Genomic DNA, 26,628 nt, shown 5'->3' with positions numbered 1-26,628 from the left:
CAAGGTCTTGCTAAGTTTCCCAGGCTGAGTTCAGATTTGTTATCTTCAGTCCCTAGCCTGCCAGAGTATTGAATTTATAGGACTGCCTGCATATGCTTCTTTGTGTTACTTTAGCAATAGATAACTAGCTTCCACCTACTGGGCTGCCACTGTGTTGGATAGTATTCACTCTCAAGGAGTTTATAGTACATTTTCAGAAATAAGTGTAATTCACTAGGCAGCTCAGAAAACCAACAGTAACACGAAGTCTGACTTAATCCAGTTGAGTGCTGTAGAGAGCAGCCCTAAGTGACACAGAGAGGCTAGCAGTGTTCTTCTGGAGTAGTTGGAGATTTAAATTAACCCTTGGTATAGAAATGTACACTGTATGGAAGAATAACTGAGTATGGGAGACAAACTTGTAATTCTTACACTCTGCAAAGCTGAGGCAGAAAGTTCACAAGTTTGAACCCAGCCTGGGTAATTTAATGACTTAGTGAGATCTTGTTTTGTAAAAAAAAAAAAAAAAAAAAAAAAAAGTATTGGGGATGTAGCTCAGTACAAAAGTCCTGAATTCAATCCTTACTACAGTAAATAAACAAGCAAACAATAGTAAGTTATAGTCAAGTGGGGGAAAGAACAGAGAGGAAATCGGTAGTGATTGCCTAATATTTTCCAAACACTGATATTACAGGGGCCCTTTCGTGTATGTTTTCTGATTTGTTTCTTCAAAGCTGTTATTACAGCTGTGTTACAGAGAAGAAAACAGTTTCATAATTGTAAAGTAATACCCAAGGCTACATAACTTTTCAATGGGAGAGCCAAACTTTGGAAAGAACCCGCAAACAGGTCATTGCTTAATTAAGGGCTTTCTGTCAAATATAATTTGGAGACTAGAAATTTACTGCCACATTTGAAATACCCAAGAATTTGTAAGGAATTCTATGGGTTTCTTTTTAAAATTAAGGTAAGTATCTGAAACTTTTCTATCTATATGTGAATCTATATGTGTGTGTGTGTGTGTGTGTGTGTGTGTGTGTGTGTGTGTGTGTAGTACTTGGGTAACAAACTCAGCAACATTCTATCACTGAGCTATGTATCCAACCTCATTTTATTTTGAGGTAGTATCTCATTAATTTGCCTAGGCAGGACTTGACTTTGTGATCCTCTGCCTCAGTCTCCTAAAAGAGTGGAATGATAAGTGTTCCTCATCACACCTATCTTTGTGTATATCCTTTTTGTTTGTGTCACTGGGGATTATATTTTTTATTTTTGATTAAATTATCCATATTTCATATATTGGGTTTAAATTTGTGAAATAGTTTATGTAAAGAAATGAATATGATGTTCTGTGTTTAGTAATCTCTCAATGACTGGCAGCTATCTTTATCATTATCATTATTGTCTATGTGTGGATGTGTGTTTCTAAAGTAATAATAGTCACAAGTAATTGCATTATTTTAGAGTATATGTTTTTCCTAGATATACCTATAGTTATGGTCATATGCATGTTTTCTGTGCATATACATGTGGGTAGTCAAGTATGTATTTGTGGAAGATAGCATATGATTAAGATCATAAGCATTAAATTCATACTTCCTCAAATAAGTTTTTTACCTATTGTTAACTAGATGCCTTGAGCAAATTACTTTACACTCTGTTAATTCCTCTACTATAACATGGTAATAATAATGACATCTACTTAATTGGGAGTTTGTGAGGATTAAATGATGTAATTTATGCAAAATATGTAGGTGCATCACGGTCAAACTCTAAGTACTGATTATTGTTGCTGCTATTATTATGATTCTGAAGGTGACTCCATGACAGTGGGCTTTACGTATGATTGTAAATGTGTGCATCTTTGCCTTTAACTAAGATTGCATGAGCCAATATATGCAAATATGTGTGTGTATTGATGTGTTTGTGTTTCTGTGTTTCACTAGAAGTGTATGATATAACTGAGCATTTTATCCTACTCCAAGAACTTTAACCTCCTGATTTATGTTACTAAAATAAGAGGGTAGAAGTTTGGGTTTGAATCTGTTTCAGGATTGGACCTGTAAAATGGATTTGTACCTAGCCTTAAGAAGCAACAGGGAATATGTCCTTCTGGGAAGTTTGGTATATTTCCCACACATATACATTTATTTTTATTTCAATTTTAATTTTTTTGAGTTATACCATGCATGCAAAAAATGCACAGATTTTAAGCTGATAGCTCAGCATATTTTCACAACTGAGACACACCCATATAATTGATGCATATTAAGAGGTAAGAACATTGGGAGCCTTTGTTGTCTTCAGTGATATATACCTCAAGGAAAACACTATGGTTTCTACTTCTTTTTCTCTTTCTTATCCTTTTCTTCCTTTAAGTTTTTTTGACGTTTAGGATGGAATGTAGAGCTTCATGGCTGCTTCACAATTGCTATACACTGAGTTAGCCTCTATTCTTACTTCTAATAGCGTATGTTGCTTCTCTGTTTTTTTTTTTTTTTTTCCCGTTAGGCCGTACTGACTCATAATGAAGTCATAAATTATGTGTGCTCTTTGTGTACAGTTTCTTTCTGCAACATTACATTTGTGAGATTTGTCAATATGATTGTGTGTGGTTGTAGTTTCTTTACTATTAGAGCCATTTAGAAATCCATTGTAGGAATAAAATGAAGCTCATTCATCCATATTAGTATGCACAAACATTTTGGCTGTTTCAGTTTTTGATTCATGAATATTCCAGTAGATGTTTCTTGATGAATTCTTATTTGTTTATAAACATAATTTATAGATGATAGAAAGTGAACAGCAATGAATTTTCATTTGCTTATGGGAAAACAGGCAAAGGAAGAAATCATGACTTGATCTAGGTACCAAATGAGTCAGTGTGGATTAATCAGGCTTCTTATGCCTTATTACTGATTCTTGGGACAGAGTACAATTCTTCCTTCTCTTAGTACTGAAGAAACAGGATTGAGATCTTCCTTCTTCAGAAGTGATGTGAAATTATCAGTATAGGTGAATTTTTAACTTTGTCCTCTGAAGTCTGATGTGTAGAAATCACTGAACACTTGGTAAACTGAGAGTGATCAAGTAAGGTTAAAGAACTGGGCTGATTTTAGTTTTGCTTTTCAACCATTTCACCTGATCTTTGCCTCTTGGTTTTCCAGATATATCCAAAGCCCATTTGTTCTCCTTCATTCATATCAGCAGTTTTCATTTGTCTGTTTCCCAGAGTAATGTGGGCCATGGAGCCAGGTCACCTTCTCTGGGGTCTACTATTCATGCAATCCTTCTGGCCACTCCTGACTAATGGGGCCACTCGAGTCTACTACCTGGGCATTCAGGACGTGCAGTGGAACTATGCTCCCATGGGAAGGAATATCATCACAAACCAGTCTCTGGACAGTGACAAGTAGGTTTAATTTCTCATGGTTTTATGTCTGGAGTTTAAAGGGGGTATCCCTGAGGTGAAAAGTTAGCCTTTTGAGGGTGCTTTCCAAGGATGCAGTCTCTCTCAGAGAGATCAGGAACTGCATACAGGAAATGCTTCTGGGGAGAGAGCAAACTGATCCAGTGAACATCCCATCTAGAGTCTGATTTTCCAAACTGGTGTGCCTCAGCATTTTTAGAGTCTTAAAGATAATTCAGTTTCTTTGATTCTAACATTTGTTTAGTTTATTTTAAAATATAAATTAGGGGGGAAAGAAAAGATGGAAAATAAGAAGTAGGGAGAAAGATCTTTCTCAAGTGGAAAGGAGATTAAGCAATGAGGGAAGAGAAGAGAAAACAAGAAAGGGATGAAAAATGGAATTAAGATATACTATGTATAAATATCAACTACACAAGGAATGTAAACATTATTTATGCCAAATATGTACTAATAAATTGTACACAAATTAAATATATATATATATATATATATATATATATATAAAATATTTGTAAATTTGTAGTGAAACTATTGCTTCCATAGGGTGGTGAAACTAATGTGATTTTAGATATATATGTGAAAATTTAAAAAAGAAATAAGGTAAGCCTTAGAAGCAAGGAAATGATACTAATGACTATCACAAATGTAGCACTCTGTGACAGTTACCATACTAGGTATTTACAAACTTTGTCTCACCTAATTCTGACAAAAACTATGAAATACAACTCTTTCTTTTTTTCTCTCTCTCTTTCTTTCTTTCTTTCTCTTTGCCTCTCACTCTTTCTCTTTTTTCTTCCTTCCTTCTTCTCCCCTCCTCCCCTCTCCCCTCCCTTCTCTCTCTGTCTTTTGGTACTTGGAATTGAAACCAGGCATTTTCACTGACCTAGATCCCCAGTCTTTTATTTTGAGATAGAGTTTCACACAGTCACTAAGTTACCCAGGTTGAGTTTGCAACCCTTTTGCCTCAGCCTCCAATACTACTGGGATTACAGAAGTGAACTACCTTGCCTGATTGGAATAAACTTTTTTTTAATAATTGTTTATATTTTGAAGAGAATAAACCAAATGTGACAAAACAAAATAGAATCAGTCAAAACAAAAGGATGGACATAGTACATGATGTAGAAACAAAATACAAGATGATCAACAATGGTTACCATGTCTCCTTCTACCTTCAAAAGAATGGTCCGTATCATCAGGTATAATAAGTCAAACAAAATAGAGTAGAATAACACAATATAGTGAAAGCAATACAGGATTCAAATCAAGTTAATAGCAAATCAAAAATGGTTACCATAATATATCCTGCTATCTTTGGAATAGCTGTCCATGCCATCAAATCTAATACAAGTAGAAAAACTGGAATAGAATAAAACCATACTAAACAGAACGATGAACACAATATGAGTTTCAAATCATGATACAAGATTAACAATGGTCACTGCCTTCCCTTTTTAGACAATTCCTTTCCTTTTATCTTCACAGAGTGCATTGTATATTTTACATCCCACTAACTCCTTTAGGCTTTAGAGGCAGTTCACTATTCACCTAAGTGATTCTGAATCTTTTTACCCCTGAGCATGACCTTGAGTTGTATCCATTTACCTACAAGAGCCTCGAGGTTTTCTTTCTTTATAACTGAGTCATTTTCCATTGTATAAAAGTGTTGCTTTCTAGCAATTTGCAGCTGATGGACAAGGTCCCCATTCTGTGAGCCCCCTCTGCCACTGTTCCTGAAACCATAATTTTTGCTCTCTCTCTCTCTCTCTCTCTCTCTCTCTCTCTCTCTCTCTCTCTCTCTTTCTCTTTGTCTCTCTATCTCTCTCTCTCTCTCTCTCTCTCTCATCCTTCAGTATTTTTTGTAGGGTTGGTTTGGTGGTCATGAACTCACCCAGTTCCTCTTTGTCATGGAAGTACTTTGTTTCTCCATTAGTTTTGAGAGAGAGTTTTTCAGGATACATCAATCTGGATTGGAAGTCATTTTCTTTCAGGACTTGGAATACTTCACTTCAAGCTCTTCTTGATTTGACGGTTTGTGTGAAGAAATCTGCTGTGATTCTGATGGGTTTTCCTTTATTGGTGATCTGTTTCTTTTCTATGACAGCTTTTAATATTCTGTTCTTGTGTATAATTTCTGGGATCTTGATTATTGTATGTCTGGAGGTAGATCTATTTTGGTTATAGCTGGCTGGCGTTCTGTATGCCTTATATATCTGAATGTCATTTCCTTTTCCTATGTTTGGAAAGTTCTCTTTAATTATTTCTGTAAATAGCTTTTGTACTTCATTTGTATTTACCCCTGCTTCTTCACTTAGATCTTTTATTCTTAAGTTATATATCCTCTTATCATCTTCTGGCATTTGTACTGTTACTTCCTCATTCCTTGTTATTTTTAAAAGATCTTTCCTTTTGCAATCACAAGCTGCAAACCTGTCTTCAAGGTTTGATAGTCTATCTGTAGTTTCTTTCAAGCATTTTTGCCAGCTTTCAATGGAGTTTTTAATTTCCTGGTATTCTCTTTGAATGTGTTTTACTGTTTAAAAATATTTTTCATTGAAGGCTTCCCTCCTTTATTTATGCTCCTATATTCTTCCATCTGTGTCTTCTTTAGAGGTGCTTAGCAATTCTTTTATTATGTTTCGCGTATCTTCTTTTACCTGGTGAAATACTATTGTATTTCTGTTGTAAGTTCTTTTATAGCTTTGTGGAGTTGTTTCCTTATTTCAGTTGTTGTTGCTCCAAAAACTGCAGGTGTGCAACTCCATATCTCTTCCATGTTTACCTCTCCTGGGCCAGTACTGCTTGGGCTGGAGACCAGAGACTGCCTTTTGCTTCTTCCTCTTGTCATATTCCTGGTTTCTTCTGGACAAGTGGGTAACAGGGTCCGCAGCACTTCCTGTATTGTTTATAATTACTCTGAAGTGCGTTGGCTAGGTATTTCTGCTGTTTCCTTCTTTCCCCAGTCTGCTGGTGGCTACTGGAGTGTAAGCAGGGGCAGGGCAGGCTGGCCCCTCCCTTCTGAGCTGGTTAACCACAAGGAGTCTTTACCATGTTAGTGTGCACAGGGCAGGTGGGGTTGGTTAAAGATAGCTTAGGGAAACCTCAGCAGTGGCTATTGGACTGTGCAGAGTGGCGGGACTCAGTCCAAGCAATTTCCACCTTCTGCTCTGATCTAGGAGTGGCTGAATGAAGCCAGATGCAGTTCTTGTCTCCATGGTTATCCTGCCCAACTCCAAAATGGTGCCCGACCAATTGCCCACTCCCTCAGGAGGACTGAGTTCCCCACACTCACTGCTCACCAATGCAGTTCTCTGGTCTGCTGCTGCCCTCTGCCACTGTGTTTCTCTGCCAAGGCTTTTGGGCTTGCTAGCCACCAGCTTCCCTGTGCCCATACGTTTCTGGGTTCCAACAGTGCTTCTGGCACTGTGGTTCCAGGTCCAGTGAAAGCGCCACCAACTACTACCTTCTTCTGTTTAAGTTTCTTTTCTTCTTTTATTTTATTCTATCTATGGGCTTCAGTTCTCACTTTTTAGTTTCTTCCTGGGTTGAGGGGACTTGCTTCTTTCCTTCTTGTCTTCTCCAGAATGCTACATTCCAGCATCTGGACTGTTTGTCTAAGAGAGGCTATTTACTCTGTTGCTTACTATTCCACCATCTTTCGAAATAAACTTTCTTGATTTTAGAAACTTTCAGGGGCTGCACATACATTTGTTAAAAATATGAGTGAATAAATTTTTAAAAATATTTTGTGACCATGAACTATTTTATTTCCCCAATGCAAGAAGGGCTTTCAAAGTTGATGCATTTCAATAGTTCAAAAAATACTATTACTTAGTGGTAGAAAATAATGAAATTTTTCCTTCAGAGAACATTTTAGTATAGGCCTTTTTTGACTCTAAAACTTTTGCATCTCTGAGCTCTCTAGGAAGAATTATAGTAAGATTAGCAGCTCTACTTTCATTTTCTTTTTTCTTTTAAAAAACAAAACAAAAAAGATGATAGAAATGATACAGAATTTAAAAAAAAAAAGTGGGAAGTTAGTTTTCCTTTTTGAGTGCTGAGGATTAAGCCTAGGGCCTCAGACATTCCATACAAGAGCTATGTCTATCACAAGCCATTTTAAGAAAAACTATAAACATGGTATTTGAATCAGAGAGTACTTCTATTAAACTTATCCTTGAGAGAACAATTTTATTACCTCACATCCCCAATGCTTTAAAACAATAGCATTTTCTGTGTTTTTGAAGTATGCCAGGTACTGTTGTTCTAAATTACTTGCATATTTTAATTTTCAATTTATTTTTTATGTTCTTGTGCTTAGAAACAACCCAGGACCTCATACATGTTAAGTATGCACTCTATCACTGAGCTACAACACCCCTAGACCTAAATTTTAATTCTGTTAATCACCAATAACAAGTGTCTGAGTTAGGTACTATGATTATCTTCATTTTACAAGTGGAAAAATTGTGTACAAAGTATTTAAGTAAATTTCTCAATACCTCACAAATTTGGAAGTAGTAAAATAGGCATTCAATTCAAGTTGTCTGAATCCACATCTTGTAGTCATAACCCCTGTGCTTTAATGCTCTCCTTATGTAGCAGGGTAATGCCAAGGGCACATCAATGCAGATTTGAACATTTAAAAAGAATTAGTGCATACTTGGTTGTATCCTTATTACTATATATTGTATTGAGTCATGCTGAATCATGCGAAATTGCCTTTTTAGAAGTAATGAAATCAGCAAGACTCAGTGATTTCAGGTGCTTCAACTTACTACTTACCATTTTCTAAATGTTAAACTTAAAGCTTTTATGTTTTTTGTATTTATAATTAAATTTACTCTTGCTTCGCTCTAAAGATGGAAACTTTTTATTTTGCTTTCCCAATAAGCTACCCCCATCCCCTTTTCTGAGACTGGATCTTACTAAAATGCCTGATTAGAATATTTGAACTTTCCATCCTCTTGCCTCAGCCTCCCAGAGTGCTTGGGATTTCAGGTATGCACCACCAAGCTAAGCCAATGAAAATTCTTTTGTCAGTATTCTGTAAAAAAGAGACTTCCAGTGATTTGCAGATGGTGGGAAGATTGTAACTATTTTCTTCTTTCTCAGAATGGCTTCCAGATTTCTAAAGACTGGCAAGAACAGGATAGGGAGCAGCTATAAGAAGACCATCTATAAGGAATACAAGGACAGCACTTATGTAGATGAAGTGACCCAGCCTTCCTGGTTGGGCTTCCTAGGGCCAGTGTTACAAGCTGAGGTGGGGGATGTAATCCTTATCCACCTGAAGAATTTTGCCTCTCGTCCCTATACCATCCACCCTCACGGTGTCTTCTATGAGAAGGACTCAGAAGGTAAACCAGTTTACTTCTTTCAGTCTCAACAAGTATCATGTTTCCTTTACTGAGAAAGAAGAGCTGGGAACAAGGACAAGTCTTTTCTTATTTATCTATCTGAAGTGGCAAAGATTTTGCCCAGAGAAAACATGGGAATCTTTTTTTTGTTGTTTGCTTTGTTTTTTGGTGCCGAGGATCGAACTCACACAACCTCAATCTTGCCAAGCAGGCGCTTGTGCAGGCTGAAGTAAACCCCCAGCAGGAATCAGTTTTGTTATTCAGACATTGAGTGACTTGGTCATGTCCCTTCTTTTTTGGGGGGCTTCAGAATTCTTATGAAGAATTCAAAGATACAACCTTTTCCACTTTATCAAAAGGAGTTATTTGAATGACACTTCTTTAAAATGTGCTGAAAAGCGAACTGTGCTGTAAATATATTACTGCAATGTTGTCCAAAATGTCCAATTTTTTTCATAAGAGGGAATTCAACTTACGTTTTTGGTTTTCCCAGTGACCTGTAATACTTACAGTGAGTGAGAGGAATACAGATCAAATTCGGAAGATGCTAGCTCGTAGAACAGGATGCAAAGAAAGCAGAACTCTTATATACAGTTGATGGGCATGTAAATTAAGATAGCTATTATGTGAAAGTATAGAAATGCATAAAAAATAAAAATCAAACTACTGTATTATTCAGTAATCACACTTCTGGAAAAGGAAGGAAATTAAATCAGCATGTTGAGGAGAAACCTGCATTCCATATTTATTGCAATACTATTCATAATAGCTAGGATTTGAAACCAACCTAAATGAATATCAACGATGAAAAAAGAAAATGTGATGTGGGGCTGGGATGTAAATCACTGGGGGAGCACTTGCTTAGCATGTATGAAGCGTGGATCCATTCTCAGCACTGAAATAAACCGTGATATGTACATAATGGGATACTCTTCTCCCTTAAAAAGGAGGAAATCTTGTCTTATGAGAACTTAGATGTACCTAAAGGACATTATGTTAAGTGAAATAATGCAGATACAGAAAGACATGCATCACTTCATTTTACTCATGTGAAGTCTAAAACGTGTTGATCTTATCCAAATTTACCATTATAATCGGAGCACTGGGGAGGGTAAGGCACAAAGATCACAAGTTTGTCAGTCAGCCTGAGCAACTTCACCTGTTTCAAAATAAAAAATAAAAATCACCAAGGGTATAGCTCAGTGGTAGAGTATATTTAGCTTCTACTCCATGTGCTGAAAAAAAAATTGAACTTACAAAAGTTGAGAATAGAACAATGGTTACCTGAGACTGGATAGTAGGGGTGAAGGACCTTAAGGAGAGGCTGGCCTACAGATAATGTTACAGTTAGCAGGACAAACATCTACTGTGCTGTAGTACAGCAAAGTGAATCTCTCTAACAGTAATGCACTATGTATCTCTCAAAATGGAACAATTTTGAGTGAATTCATAACATTAAAACTCTAACCATGTAAGAGATTTTTAAAGAACATTTCTTTAGAAAGATAAAGTAGAGAAATGTGGCTCCTTTTTTTTTTAGAATTCCTTCAACTTTACTTGTGGGAATGAAATCAGACAACCATTGAGGGCAAAATATAGAGCCTTCGAGCAGTCAAATGTCATTCTTCTGTTTTTATTTAAAATTAATTTTATTGATAAATTTAGATATATGTAATGATCACATTCATGATAGAGAATTTATACCTGTACATGATATATCTTGATTCGTCTTTTTTGTACAGTTTCCTCCACTCTTTTCAATTCCTATTCTCCCTATTTATAAAAGTTTTGCTTCCATTTATTCCTTTGTTTCTCTTTTTTCTTTTCTCTTCCTTGTTCATTTTTAAAAAGTGGGCATGGTAAGAGTTAAATTTTTATTAGCACATGTGATCAAAATTTGCAAAAATTGTCTTCATACCTCATTTGTGTCTTCTTCCCTAGTTTCCAACCCTTCACAGATAGAATACCTGGCTTCCACATTGGCCACCAGCCCAAGTAATGCTGCCATTGGCTATATTTCAGACCATACCTGGTTGATCAGAGATCTCTGCTTTGGTCTGAATGGAATAAAAAAAGCTAGAGGTGATAGAAATTAAAATCACTCTCCCATTTTCTTTTCTGAATTAAAATATTTAGTGAAAATTATTATAACATCCCCTATATTCCACCAATTAAGTAATGCATCATCTTAAACTCATTTTCTATGCAGGTTTTAGATGTTATTTATGTACCATTAATTTTTCACAGCAAACTTAGGTAACCTTCATTTTACCCCAGAGCAAATTGAAGAATGCACACTGTTGCACATAAAAATTTTTGCAGCACTGAGGAATGAATCCAGGGCCTTTGCACAGAGCTTCATCCTCAGCACTGTTATTAAGTTTCCCAGGTTGGTCTTAAACTTGTGATCTTCCCGCCTCAGCCTCCCAGAGTGCTAGTACTACAGGTATATACTACTATACCCAGGTCTGTAGAATCCTTTTTTTATGAAAGCATTTATATATAAATGTATATAAAATGTGTATCTTTATATGACAGTGTATTGAAAATTAGGAAATATATTGATAATTATAGATGTTGTGAAGAAATTATTTCCAATTTTGCACTAAGAACTATTTGGATGAACTAAATCCAAAACCTGATACTATAAGTAGCAGTTTTGTTTTGTCTTACTGTTTATATATTGAAATATTGATATACCAGATAATCCTCGTCCCTGGAGTACTCAGTTAAATTTGGTTTCTAGAGTATATGGTTAGCTTTTGAAATTCTTTTCTATTGGTGAAATTTAAATATTGGTTTCCCTCACAAATGAATTTTCATATTTGTAAATGTTGCTTTATTCAGGTTTGAGCAAGTTGTGAATAAGTGAAAAAAGTAACTTGCTCAATATATATAGTTACATGTGATAAGAATGAGTTGTGTGTATTCTTTTGAGAATAGATTTATTTCTTCTGTTATAATCAGGATTACAAAAATACATGCTTTAATATTGTTATGTTTGTGGATTTTTTCAATTTGTTTAACCATTTCACTGATAAAGTTCTGCCACCACATTTTCATTTATTTTTTTTTTTTACAATTTTAAACAAATCTCTGTTAAATATTGCAGGGATGAGCTGGATGTGGTGACAAATGCTTGTAATCCTAGGACCCTAAAATGTTAAGGCAGGAAGATTATAAAGAGAACTCGACCTGAACAATTTAGTGACTTAAGAGAAATTGTCTAAATATACAAGAATAAGAAAAGGGTTAGGGCTTTAGCTCAGGGTAAGCATCTTGAGTTCAATCCCCAGTAACACAAAAACAAACAACTTATGGTGGTAAATTGATTAAAAATGAAAAATAAAAAAGACATGAGAAAAGGTTATGGCGATGAATATAGAACAAAGTAAAGAGATTTTTAATTTGGCTTTTAACTTCCTACATGACCTTTAACAAGTTACTTCCCCTGTTTATTTTTCGTTTAACAGGGAATTGAACCAACTTATCCTTAAATTGCCTTTATGCTGAAGTTGTATGATTTTTCTGCTCTTAGTTTTCCAACGTGAGTCATTCAAAGAAGGAAATTTTGTCTTTTCCTTTGCTTCCATGCTCCCAGCTTTGTACTATGGCAGTACTAGCTAGGTTTGCAGCACTTTGTCTGGTTAGCTCCTTCCCAAATGGCAGGAATCTCTTCACCCATTGTTTATGTGAAGACTCAGATGAGGAACACTGTATAGGACCTTAGGATCTCATGTTTTTCAAGACTAGACCCATATGTCCTGTATACTTGTCCTCTCTTGGCTTCTGTATCTGCCATTTTTCCTCTCACTCACCCTGGTACAAGACATGTACAATTTTATTTTCTAGGCTCCTTATACCCAGATGGCTCTTCTGGGCCACTGAAAGCTGATGACTCTGTTCCTCCGGGGGGCAGTCATATATACAACTGGACCATTCCAGAAAGCCATGCTCCCACCAATGCTGACCCAGCATGTCTCACTTGGATCTACCATTCTCATGTAGATGCACCGAGAGACATTGCTACCGGCCTCATTGGACCCCTCATCACCTGTAAAAGAGGTACAGCCCCCTGAAGAATGATCTAAAGGCTGTAGTTTGGAATATTTGGGGAAACCAACAATATTTTTGAAGAACCTTCATCCTGGGCAGTAGCCTAAAGAATGTTAATCAGGCACCTTTGTTTATTAACAGGAGCATTCCTGCCAAACTTCCTGTCCACTATTTTTTCTATATCATTGCCTTTTTTCTTTAAAAAATAACCCTAAAATCTCTCTCTCTCTCTCTCTCTATATATATATATATATATATATATATATATATATATATATTACTTTTTGTTTATTTCTTATTGTATTTTTCAAATTCAGATTGACAAGTTGGTTGGAATAATACACATTAAAGGAATAGTCAAACCTGAAGGCAAGGGTCTGGCGGAAATGTGTTCAGATTTAGGCCCTGGGTTGAAGACACAGTTAAAGATGATGGGAAGGAATTATTCTAGATCCTATATGACCCATATTCAAGTTCAACTGTATTAGTGGTTTTATCTGGAAAGTTTAGAAATGAAAGCTAGTATCAGAAGGCTATACTTCCTTTTCTGTTTCCAACAGATCCTTAAGGTTCCTTCTCATTTTTCCCTTTCTTATGAGTACCTTCTGCAGCTTACTGTTGCTAAGAAAGGAGGTTCTCAAGTGCATCTTTTATACTTGCTCTAGGAACCCTGGATGGGAATTCTCCTCCTCAGAGGCAGGACGTGAACCATAATTTCTTTCTGCTCTTCAGTGTGGTGGATGAGAACCTTAGCTGGCACCTTGATGAGAACATTGCCACTTACTGTTTAGACCCTGCCTCAGTGGACAAGGAAGATGAGGACTTTCAAGAGAGCAATAGGATGCACGGTGAGCTGGGAGAAAGGGAAAACATTTTGTCAGTGGACATTGATGAAGAGTTGCTACAGGACCTAAAATTTGATGGGTGCTTACACATATCTGGTTCTTTTTAATTCTCATAAGAACCAGTAATAGTGGTTTTTCCATTTTGACTGTAAGTACCCTGAGGCTTCCAGAATTAGAGACCAATTAAATGGCACAACTAGACATATATTCCTTTTGTATATGACTGTAGGCTATGCTACCCTGCCTCATAATGAGGAATAGCTAAGGCTATTGATTCGTAAGTTACATACTATGAGTTGATTGCCCACTGGTGTAATTAATGAATATGAGTTCTTACAAAAGCATGCAAGCTGGAAAAATTACCTACTTTGTGGAGGAAAAATATTTGGTTTCAAGGCACTTTGCTTATATCTTCTACCTTACTCTGGGTTAATATTTGTAAGGGAACTAGTCATATTCATTAAATATAAAACAAAATGAGAGCACAAAACTGATTTAAGAAGAGAAGCAAATTGGGGCTGGGGGTTTAGCTCAGCGGTATAAGCGCCTGCCTTGCAAGCAGTTAGTCGTGAGTTCGATCTCTGGTACTGATGAAAAGGAAAAAGACGAAAAAAAAAAAAAAAAAAAAAAACAGAAGAAGAGAGGCAAGTTAATTTTTTTGTTAATCAAAGAAGTGGTTTTATTAATTTTTGGTAACAGTGATTGGCTCAAAACCAAACACCCCTAAAATGAGTTGAGAATTTAGACGGAATATATAAAGGATAGTTCAGACAGTTCAAATTTCTCTTGGGTTTTATAAAAGTTGATTGTAATAGCAATAATAATTGCTATTGTAGCTGTTATTCTGTGGAAATATCAGAAGGAAACCAGTCTGAAAGGAATAAATAGCCAGCAAAAAAACGCTATGCCTCAGAAATCTTCTTTGTATTGCTTATGCAAAATATTGACTTTACCACAAACCAGCTCTGTGGAGTTCAGAAAGCAGAATTTTACTTCTCTGAGCCAACTGTTTTTCACATTTTTGAGTAAGATTTACTGTTGTTGGCCTGTTTCTGACAGCTGTTTACAGTATTGAAATGAAATAATACATATGGTCAGCAGAGTGTGTTCTTTAAAATTTCATTGAGGTATTATCTATTATTATTATCAGATGATAAGGCATCCCATTGGTCTGTGCTTTTCTAACTTTGATATTTTCTTTTGTAGCAATCAATGGCTTTGTCTTTGGAAACTTACCAGAGCTGAGCATGTGTGCACATAAGCATGTGGCCTGGCACTTATTTGGCATGGGCAATGAAGTGGATGTCCACACAGCTTTCTTTCATGGGCAGATGTTGACCACCCGTGGACACCGCACTGATGTGGCTAACATCTTTCCTGCCACTTTTGTTACAGCTGAGATGATACCTCAGAAGCCTGGCATCTGGTTAATTAGCTGTCAAGTGAACAGTCACTTGCGAAGTAAGATGCAAAATTTCTGACTTTTAGGGTGTTGGAGGGGGATTTCAATAATAGTCAATATAAACCTGAAGTTTTGGCTTGGAGCCATAAGATAGGTTTTCTAGGTGAGACAATAAGTGCATGGTTAAACACTAAACATTTAGTGCATGGTTAAACACTAAACTAGAAGTCAAGACCCTCACATTCTTATTTGGTTCTGTCATTAACTTTTTAAGTAATGTTGAACATATCTCCTTGGATGTTCTCTTTTTCATCTCAAACATAAGGTGTCCTAGGGATGGATAGGTAGACTTCTAAGATCTTTTTTTTATTTGTTAAAAAGTCTAAGGATTTACAACATAGAAGTATTTTATCTTGATTAAATGGGGAGTGAAGAAGAGATTAGTTAAAGATAACTAAGTTTTATATAGCTAATCATGGAGTACTACAGGTATATAGTGACTCTCTACTTGGGACCCAACAGCATTAGAGGGAGGTGGTTTTAGGTAGGGTGGAAAAATGCTTGAGATAATGAGAGAATGCATTATGAAGCATCAGAAAGAAGGGTGACAGAACTCAAAAGGCAATAGAAAGAGTAGTACATAAAAGACTAGAGGGTTTTAATTGTAGTTTAAATTCTGAAAATTTCATTGTATCATTTGGTAAGAGTCTATTCCCATTTCTAGACTTTACTTCCCCATATTCAAAATGGAAGAGCTGGTATAAATTGGTCTGTAAAATCCTCTTTGGCTCTTACTTTCTAGTAAGTTGATGTGTGTTGAATTAGGAGGGTTGTCAGAAAGTGTTATGTGAATATGTGACAATGAGTTTGAGTAGGTGAAGTGTTACAGGCAGGTTAGAAAATGAGTTTAGGATGGCAAGTTTCAGTTAACAGAGACCATTTCTGTGTTTTGCATCATCAAAAGTCTATCTTTGGATCCAAGGATGCCTGGGTAAGAAAGTACAAAATGGAATAGGATTAGGGATTCAGCATGGTAGTGGAACATATATAAGGACCTTGAAACTGACAAGCCTGGATTCAAATACTGGTTCCACAATTGTTTGCCCACCTTTGGTAAGTCCAGAGAATGAAAACAATGATGATTACATTATAAAATAGTAGTGAGATTTCAGAGACATAATGTAATTTTAAATTCTGGAGAATAGAGAAAGCATGTGACCCAAGATAGAGGATATAAGAATGGAAAATACATACTCAGGATCTATTGTTAAAAGGTGGGAGCTTAAGTCTCAACCCTACCACTGCCTAGCTGTACAATCTTGAACACGTTATTTATTCCTTTCTGATACCTAGTTTGCTATATTAAAAGTGTATTTCACACTGTAGTTAGGAAGATTGAATGGCAATAAATTTCAAAGCACCTAACCCAGGCCCTGACATATAATACACTTTTACCAAAAAGTAATATTCCTTCTTCATACATGTCTTAGATTCACAGAAGACCTTTTTACTTTTATTGGTACGTTTGCAGTATGAAATGATTGCATTGCATATGGAGAGTGGTACATGCATATAACACATCTTAATTCATTTACTACTTCTTCTCCCTCCATTTCTTGGACCTCTTTCCCTCTGACAAAGATGTAGCTCCTTTTTTCCTATTGATTTTTACTTTTCTATTTGTTTATATTTTGAGTTTCTTAAATAGAAGAAACCATGCAATATTGAAGCTTGTGTTTCTGACTTATGTCACTAAATATTATGGTTGTAAGTTGCATCCATTTTCCTACAAATTGCTCAAATGTATCCTTCTTTATGGCACTGTGGTTCTCCATCATGTATATATACTACATTTTCTTTACCCATTCATCTGTTGATAGATGTGTGGGTGGTTCCCAAGATTTAGTTGTTATGAATTGGGCTGCTATAAATCTGAGTATGAATATATTACTGTAATATGGTGTTTGTTTTACTCTTTTAGAAAGATAACTAGACGGGAGAGAGCTGGGTCCAGTGGAATGGTTATTTTTAGTTTTTTGGGTAATCTCTATACTGATTTCCTTTGTGTTTATACTAGTTTATATTTTCATCAACAATGTAGAAGTTATTTTTTCATTTCAACCTCACAACCAGTTGTTTTTTATTTAATTTTTTGGTATTATTTAATACTTTTTGGAGTGAGGTGGTGTCTCAGCATTTTTATTTTGCATTTCTCTAATTGCCAGAGATATTGAATATTTGAATGTGGTTATTGCCCATTGTACTTCTGAGAAGTGTGTATTAATTTCAGTTGCCAATTTTTAATTGAGTCTTTCATTTTGGGGGGTCTACTCTTGTGAGATATTTATGTATTTCAGATATGTGTCCTGTGTCTAAGGAGGGTAGTTAAAAAACTTTTTGCATTCTGTAGGTTGCCTCTTTACTCTATTGGTTGTTTATTTTGCTGTGTAAAAATTTTAAATTTGATTTGTTGATTTGATTTTTTAATTTGATTTGTGATTTGTTGATTCTTGGTCATTTCTCTTGTAATTGATGTTTCATTCAGAAAGATTTTGCTTATGCCTATAACTTTAAGTGTTTTACCTATTTTGCCTTGCAGTAGTTTGTTTCAGTTGTAATATTTAGATCATTGATGTATTTTGATTTTAGTCTGCATTATACATTGTAAGATGTATTAAACTAGATTGAATCTGTGTGTATATAGTCAGCTTTCCCAATACTATTTGTTAATAAGGCCATATTTCCTCCAGGTTATGTTTTTGGCATCTCTAATCAGATACTTGAATGTGCCTTGGATTGTTTCTGCATGTTCTATTCTGTTCCAGTGAGCCACATGTCTGGTTTTCTGCCAATACCATGCTGATTTTTTAATTGCTATAGTATCATAGTATAATGGAAACTTTGGGATTATGGTGCTTCCTGCTTGCTCTTTTTGCCCTAGATTATTTCTGCTACTGTGGGCTCTTCAAATTCATAAGAATATTAGAATTGTTTTCTCTCGTTCTTTGAGGCATCTTATTGGTATTTTATTTGAAATTCCATTATTCTATCAGCTTTGGTAATATAGCCATTTTGTCAATATCTGTTTTCCCTGTGCAGAAAGAGGGGATATCTTTTCATTTTCTGAGTCTGCTTTGATCTTCAAAACACTCGGTTTTGTTGTAGTGATCTCACTTCTTTGGTTAGGTTAATTCTGGAGTACTATACTGTTTTCCTTGATGCTATTGTGAATAGTATTGCTTCCTATTTTCTTCTTTGATGAGTTTATTTTTAGTGAAGATGAATGTTATTGATTTCTCATGTTGGATTTATCCTTTAATATTGCTGATTTTGCTTATTACTTCTAAAAGTCTGTTGGTAGAATCTTTTGGGTCTTCTCCCTAATGGAACATGTCATCTACAAATAATGACAGTTTGACTTCTTCCTCCTTTCCTATACATACCCTGTTCATTTCTTTCTCTTGTCTGATTGGTCTGGATAATATTTTAAGTACTGTATTGAACAGTGTCATGGTTTATGTCTGTGGCCCCCAGGTCTCATGCATTTGCATTGTGCATTTGTGATTGGTTCATTGTCTAGTGCTTGGATTTGGGGTGTGAGAGCTGCACTGGCCTAGAGGTGGAGCCAGGATGTAATGTAATGGCAGAAAGAAGGTATGTCTGGCTCTTTGCTGGTTCCTGCTTGCTGTTTGCAGTCACCATGAACTGCAGCCCAGCCATGCCCACCTGCGTTGGAGCCAACAGAGTGTGGACTGAAACCTCGAAAAACTGTAAGAAAGAAATCTTTCCTTTCCCAACTTGGGCTTCAGGTATTTTGTCTCAGCAACGAGTAAAAAGTAACTAAGACAGAATTTGGTACCAAGAGTGGGGTCATTTGCTGTGACTATACCTGATCATGTTTTTGGAGAGGCTTTGGAAATGGCTTGTGGGCAGAGTTTGGAAAGGTTCAAACATGTCGCCTGGATGCATAGAGCTGGAGCAGCTTAGGCTGTTCTGTAGAGGAGATTCTGGTCAGAGCTCAGGAGACCAAAAGGCTGATAGAAAGCCTGATGATAAAGACCAGGCTTGGGAGGTTTCTGCTGGGAGGATGGACTGCAATGGTTGTTAGACTCCCCATGATGTGTGTTTTGGCTTGGCAGAAAGTTTGTCTGCAGTTTGCTCCTGCCCAGAGACTTTGCCTGAGACTGAGACAAAGGGCAATAGACTGATTAATCTTTAAAAGGAAATTAAAGAGCAATCAAATGTACAGGCTGTGGCATGGCTATTGTTGGGGGCTTTTAGCCAGCTTTACCTTGCAAATCAAGAGCAGAGAGCCCAGCAGGATAATTTACAATGCTGTGAGTTTGACCAAAAGGAAAATTCCAGGATGGCTGTAGATTGCAGCTTCACTGTAAAGGTAAATGAATTTGCTCAGAGGGAAAAGCTGCAGAGTGCCTTGCTCCAGAATGGCAACAGAGGCCACGTGAGGTTCTAAAATGGTAGCAACACAGAGAAGCTTTTCCTCATAATCAGGTAAACAAAACCCTGTTATCCAGGCAACTGACCCCTACAGCCAAGAGAGAGAAAAGCCTGGCTACCACTTCAGCTGGCAGCAGACCTTGGTGGCATCCACAAGGTGCTGATTTTAGGTGCAACGAAAATGCACAAATTCTGAGGGTAAGACGGCTTCCACCTTGATTGCAAAGGGCCTGGAAGGTCAAGCAGTATGCCCCTGAGAGGGCAATTTATAAAGATATAAAGGTAAAACCAAAGGTGCACTAGAGACCCCAAAAGTTTAAAAAAGCCAAAAATGTGGATGATTCAAGGAAAGCTGCAAAAAACAAGCAGAGAGGATTTAAGAGAAAAGCTGTGGGAGGTAAAATCCCTGGAAGTGCCATGGGGTTAAAATCACCCAAGTGTTTTAGAGCTTGTAACCAGATTGTTTCAGATGCTGAAAATGGAACTCTAAGACTTAATGTTTGTCCTGCTGGATGTTGGACTTGCTTTGTTTCCAATGCTTTCTATTCCCCTGTGTGTAACTTTTGGAATGATAATGTTTATCTTGTACCTTTGCATTTCAGTAATGTTTAACCTTGTTTTATTTGTACAGGGGGTTACAGTTAAGAGTTTACCACAGATCTTGGAGGGGACTTGAGACTTGGACTTTTCAGCAATGCTGAAACTGTTAGGACTTTGGCAACTCTTGGAGGTGGACTAAATGTCTTTTTTATAAAGACATTTATAAAATTCCACCCCTGGGGGCCAGGGGTGGAATGTCATGGTTTATGTCTGTGGCCCCCAGGTCTCATGCATTTGCATTGTGCATTTGTGATTGGTTCATTGTCTAGTGCTTGGATTGGGGGTGTGAGTGCTACACTGGCCTAGAGGTGGAGCCAGGATATAATGTAGTATCAGAAAGAAGGTATGTCTGGCTCTTTGCTGGTTCCTGCTTGCTGTTTGCAGCCCCCATGAACTGCAGTGCAGCCATGCCCGCCTGCCTTGGAGCCAACTGAGTGTGGACTGAAACCTCCAAAAACTCTAAGAAATAAATCTTTCCTTTCCCAACTTGGGCTTCAGGTATTTTGTCTCAGCGATGAGTAAAAGGTAACTAAGACAAACAGGAATGGTGATAGTGGATATCTTGTTCCAGATTTTAGAGGAACTTTTTTTTCTCTATTTCATATTATGCTAGCAGTAGGTTTGTCATAAATGGCTCTTTTTCAATTTAGATAATGCCTTTCTAACTATATTTTCCTCAGGAATTTTATCATGAATGGATTTTGGATTTTGTCAAAAGTGTTGTCTACATTTATTGACATGACTGTGTGTCTTTGGTCCCTGCTTCTGTTTATTTGATGTATTACATTTACTGATATACATGTGTTAAACTATATTTGAATCTCTGCACTGAAGCCAAGTTGGTCATAAAGTGTGATCATTGTGAGGATCATGCATTCCCTTTACTGAAACTTGTTAAGGATTTTTGTATCTTTGTTTCTAAAGTGATTGGCCTGTAGTTGTCTTTTTTGTCTAGAGCCTTACTAGATTTTGGAGTCAACTATCTAGCTTCCAAGAATGACTTTGGGAATATTCCTTCCCTTTCAATTTTATTAAAGAGTTTGAGGAAAATTGACATTACATTTTTCTGGGGGATCTTCTGAAATTCAGCAGTAAAACCATCTGGTCCTGAGCTTTTCTATGTTGATAGTTTTTTATTATTGTTTCCATAACGTTGCCAATTGTGAGTTTATTTGCCTCTTTTTAAAATGTCTTCTTGGCTTAATTTTGGTAATTCATACATATTTAGAATCTATCTATTTATTTTGAATTCTCTACTTTATTAGAGTACAGGTTTCCAAAGTCGTTACTAATAATCTGGATCTCAGAAGTGTATGTTTTTTATGCTTCTGTCTTTTTGGTTTTGTGAGTTTGTGTTTTTCAAATTGCCTTAAATAAGGTCTTTTCTTGTTTTTTTTTTTTTTGTGGTAAAATTTGCAAACAGTGTGTCTATTTTGTTTATTATATAGTAAAACCAGTTCTTCAATTCATTACTTCTTTGTAATATTTGTAGTCTTGATATCATTAAGTTGTGCTCTAATCTTTATAATGTATTTCCTTGGATTTAGATTATTTTTTTTTCTAGGACCTTGTGTTGCATCATTACATTTTTATTTGGGTTCACTCTATTTTTCTGGTGTTGGTTTTTGCAGTTATAAATTTGGTGAGCTGTTAAGCTCTGTTTTTGTTTTCAAGATGGATTTGAATACTTGGTCAAACAACATCAGATTTATATTGTAGTTCTAATGCTTTGCCCTCATGTTGGTCACTTCTGCTTCCCATTCTTACAATAAAACTTTTAATCTTCTGGATTTTTGTTTGGTACCTTTGCATGAACTATAATTCTTTGCTAAATTAGTCACTCATGTTTTGTATCATTTTGTTTAGCTCAGCTAGTTTTTATTAGTATTTTCTATAAACTTGCTAATCATTTTGTTTAAGTCCGTTAGCTGTTTAGTTATATTCTTTTTGAACTCGAATACATTATTTATCTGACATTTAATCTCACCATTTATCTTTCCATATAATTCAGCTATGTAGCTTTTAAATTACTCCCCATTAATTCCCCAAAGATCAGCTTTGAGGGATTTGAGAATATTTTCTGGCATTTTGTTACCCTGTCTTTTTATGTTTCTATTTCCCTTTCTTTTGTGTAGGTATCTTTTGAGGTTTGTTCGCACTTACAGTGGAAAAATTATCTTGAGAGTATAGAGATTTCTTTAGTCATTTTTATGCTTTTCAGTGATGCACCCTGGGCACGACTAACTCTAAGCCTTTGCCTCTGTCCCAAGATACGATCACGTCTATTAATTTGGAGGGATAAGGCAGTGTAATTAGTTTAGTTCCCAGTTTTCTGGGTAATAGTGTGCAGGATTATTAATGAAACAATGGCAATATAGTTATTGATAAACAGAGAAAACTAATTCATAGCAATAACTATGCCATCCCAGCAATAACAACTAAATCAGCAACAATAATAGCATCATAGATAAAGTGGATATTGATATATCATAAAACCTAATATAATAAGAGTACAAATGCAAAAATCAAACAAGTATTGACATAACTAAATTCAAAGATTATATTTTTAGTAAAAATAAGGAAGAGTTCAAAAGTGATAGAATAGAGTTAACTGAGTACCTGAAGATTACTAATGTTTGATGGATAGAACTAGCAAAGACAGAGAAGGTGAAGAACAAAAGAATGAAAGTAGACAATTAGGAAAAATTTAGCAGCAAAAAATTATAATGAGAAGAGAAAATGAGATGAAAGTTCATATTAAAACAAAAGGGAGCACAAAAGAAAAAAAATGAAAAAGAAAAATATGAAGAAAAATAAAAATTAAAAGAAAATAGGAAAAAATCTAGATTCTAAAAAAATCAATGAAGAAAAGTAAAAACATTAGTTTTAAAAAATATTTTTAATGAATGATTTACTTCTAGGATCTAAAGTCTTTGTAAGATGGCTCCCCTGCTACAAATGCCTTACTCTTGATGCAACCCAGGCTGTGGGAACCATTCAGGCTGAGGCTTGCCCTTGTTCATACTGGTAGACATTAAAAACAATCAGACCACTGATTTGCAGTAGATCTAGGCAGCACAATAGTTGTTGCAGCTGACTTCTGGACTTAATGTTAGCACTTTTAGACCTGGTTACCTCTGAGAGTGCCACACACTGGTTCTGGCTTCTCACCAAGGAGGTCAGGGCCCTAAACTCTATTCAGCCTGAATTTAAAATTCTTAGGGATCTATGCCTAGCTCATACCCTATCCATGAATGTTTATTGGGACTGCTTTTCACCTAGTCATTGTTGGAAAGTCACTGGAAACCCTAAAATGAAACTGTTTTTGTAGTTCTTCTGAGGCTTGGTATTAAACAGTGGGCCTTTCCCCAGAATAGTTCTTGATGATATACTATCTGGCCATATTGTGGATATTGCAGTGGATTTCTTCTCCAACTCAAGTCTGTTGTAGGGAAGGAGTCACTGTTTTACAGTTTATAATAGCTACCTTTTCTTGGGACTAGTGCTTAAAGATCAATTGTTTTTCCCTATAATTCCTTAGCCTGAGGGTATTATCTTTTGTTTGCTAGACAGGTTTTTTGTCAGGGAAACAGGGTGAACTTTCTAGACTGCTTTGTTCTTTCTCTGTTTCTCCAGCTTCTACACAGTTGCTCATTTTTCTGTATGTTCTTTCCAAATTATCATAGATCTGCTTCTTTTTTTTCCTCTTCACCAAAGTCTTACTTTCCAGGTGTTTCCTGTTCTCAATGAAGCTGTATTTTGCTGATGATTGCTACTTCACTATTTTCTGTCTTCTCGAACACACATAATTTTACTCTTAAAATGTTGTGAGATTCTGTTTGAATGTCCACTTTGTATGCTTTAATTTTGTAACTTGAACAACTATTTCTAAAATGACAGTATGTAATTATCAACTAGTGATTTCTTAGTGTTTTTTTTTTTTGAATTCTGTATTGTTGTTACCCTTTTTTCTGTTTTGCTTTTATTCTCTTTAAACAAAATTTTTTAAAAAAGAAAAGGGAAAATGGCTGTGATAGTTATGACCATTATTCCTCCTTGTAGTATCTCTCACATTTGGAGACATTGCTTAAAATCTACATTTTCATGAGAGATCCAAGTTTAAAGCTTATTATCCATCATTGAAGTTGTTCCATTATTTTTGGGATTTCCCTATTTATAAATAACTTAGTCTCTCTTCTTAATTTGATGCTCTCACTAGCCCTGTCAGGTGGATTTCTCTAACAAAAAGAGAAGCTCAGACTGAGGGAGTGACTTGTCTTTCAGATAGTAGTAAAGATTATGTTTGAAATCAGTACTCCTGAGATCAGTCTTTGCTATGTTGGCTCTATGTGAATCTCTTGCAGAAGCAAAGGTGAGAATCTTTGATAGTATTTGAATTCCTACCTGGGTTCTCTTTCTTAGCCAGGATCTTCAGGAATAAGGAAAAATAGCTCAATAGGTATGACAATAAAGAGACTAGTGAAGAATCAAAGGAGAAAACACTGGAAGATAGAGTAAGGTGAATATTCTGTGTGAGCAATTCTGGTAGAATGGGAAACATCATGATGTTCTTTCTCCAGATGGAATGCAGGCACTTTACAAGATCAAGGCTTGCTCTACGGCCCCTCCTGCGGAACAGCTCACAGGCAAAGTTCGGCAGTACTTCATCGAGGCACATGAGATTCAGTGGAACTATGGTCCGATGGGATATGATGGGAGTACTGGGAAGAGTTTGACAGAACCAGGAAGGTAAGAAGTAGAGGGTTCTCTCCTTGTACTCTTCTCTAAAAGCATATCTTCCTTTCAGAAACCTCTTACTTTACTTATAGGTAACAATCAATGCTTTGTTGGGGTTACTGTTAGCTAAGTTCTTGTGGCCGTTGAGAAAACATGCTCTTAGGAGAGCTACAAAAAGCAAAGCTTTTTGTAATGTTATGATCCAAGCAAGGGACTAAAATGAGTAAGAGCTTGGACCTCTAATCCCTGACCATGTTGAGAAAACAAAGTCCAAATGGGACCAGTGCCCACATTGTTAGACATGGCTCATTTCTACCTTTTTTCTCACTCATTAATTATCTTTTTGATCCTTCTTTTCTTTTCTACAATATGAAGGAGCCATTTGAGCAGGAGTATTAAAAGCACTCTGAGAAATGTGACAAAAAAGAAGCAAGTTGCTTTGTGGCTATTCCATATCCATCCTTTTGGAGGAATTTCTTCACCTTTTGTCTCTTTCGTGACATAAATGCAGACAAAGCATAGCTGGAGATTAGTGCCCTATTAATTTCTAGACCTTAAATTATACCAACTCTCTTGGCAACTAATGGTGCCAGTTTTTTTTCGTAGATCTTAGTAGATAAGTAGGAGAGGGCACTGGGAAGATACAAGGGTGCATATTATGCTTATTATTTCATCAGGAAATAACTAAGTGAATCTGAAGAAAATGTAGGGAGGTGGTGCTTGAGTTTCAGAATGGTATTAGAATCTCCAACTCTTAGTGAGTTCTCATTTAGGAGTGAAGCCTTTTTTTTATGACTGGGTCTTCTATGTTGTCTAGGCAGGTCTTAAACTCATGGGTTTAGGTGATCAACCTGCTAGCCTCCTGAGTAAGTGTGAGTACAGCTGTGCACCCCCACAAACAGATAAGGATATCTTTGATTGAAGAGAGAAAGGTTTGGAGTACCTGAGGATGATTAAGTACAGAGGTAGGCTGAGTATTTCTAGAAGGCAGAAATCCAAGTATCTGGTACTTGCAAGAATACTCGAGCCTAGTATAAAGAATGACTCCAATTATTAAAAGAATCTAACAGTAAGTTGGATTATTCTTTTGAGTTCTCTATTTAAAAAGACAAATAAGTCCAAACCAAGGATAGACATAGCACATGATGTAGAACAGAGTACAAGGTCATCAACAATGGTTATCAACATTGTCTCTTGTTTCCTTAAAAGGAATTGTCTATCTCATTAGATATTATAAAGTTGGACAAAACAGTGGAGAACAAGACCAATAAAACTTAGGCATTGTGAACATTGCAGGACTTCCAAAGGAGACAATAGTCAAACCAGAATGGGCATCTTTGTGAATCTTATTGCCTTCAAATTAGTTGCCTATACCTTCAAACTTGCTACTGTCGCACAGAATGGAACAGAGTCTAATCAGTCAAAACAAGATCTTGGGAGTATTACAGGACTTCAAAACAAGTTAATAGGAGATCAAAAAGAGTTACTACTATATATCCTAATTTTTTAAGTTTTTCCCTTAATTAAAATAAACATAAGAAATAGCTAAATAATTTTTTTTAAAGAATAGTAGTTACCATAGTGTCTGTCTTTTTCCTTAAAATATTTGGATAAAACTTCATATACTATAGCTTCAAATATTTCCATATCAAAAAGCCCAGAGTAAAGCCTTTCTAATTAATAAGTGAAAATTTTATAAGGCTTCAAGGCCACATAATGGGGAATCATGATTATCACATATTTTTATATATTTGAATCATT

The 26,628-nt window shown here is 36.0% G+C and overlaps 1 protein-coding gene across 6 annotated transcripts in view; it reads left to right on the top strand.

Annotated features, from left to right (window-relative positions):
- The window catches only part of Heph (hephaestin), a 90,140-nt gene that overhangs the window by 5,964 nt on the left and 57,548 nt on the right, over positions 1-26,628 (top strand). For 5 of the 6 annotated variants that reach the window (XM_063245992.1, XM_013144527.3, XM_013144526.3 and 2 more), the window contains 6 exons: positions 3,212-3,391; positions 8,525-8,769; positions 12,622-12,834; positions 13,491-13,673; positions 14,877-15,131; positions 24,711-24,879. In XM_063245992.1, coding sequence (XP_063102062.1) covers positions 3,216-3,391; positions 8,525-8,769; positions 12,622-12,834; positions 13,491-13,673; positions 14,877-15,131; positions 24,711-24,879 — 1,241 coding nt within the window. In that variant the 5' untranslated portion in view covers positions 3,212-3,215. The remainder of the gene's footprint in view (positions 1-3,211; positions 3,392-8,524; positions 8,770-12,621; positions 12,835-13,490; positions 13,674-14,876; positions 15,132-24,710; positions 24,880-26,628) is intronic. The other variant, XM_013144529.3, reaches the window with a different exon arrangement.

The sequence above is a fragment of the Cavia porcellus genome, unplaced genomic scaffold (genome assembly GCF_034190915.1).
Source record: "Cavia porcellus strain 051 isolate PalLab524CR breed Dunkin Hartley unplaced genomic scaffold, mCavPor4.1 scaffold_3, whole genome shotgun sequence".
NCBI classification, from domain to species: domain Eukaryota; kingdom Metazoa; phylum Chordata; class Mammalia; order Rodentia; family Caviidae; genus Cavia; species Cavia porcellus.
This window is presented reverse-complemented; position numbering and strand designations above follow the sequence as displayed.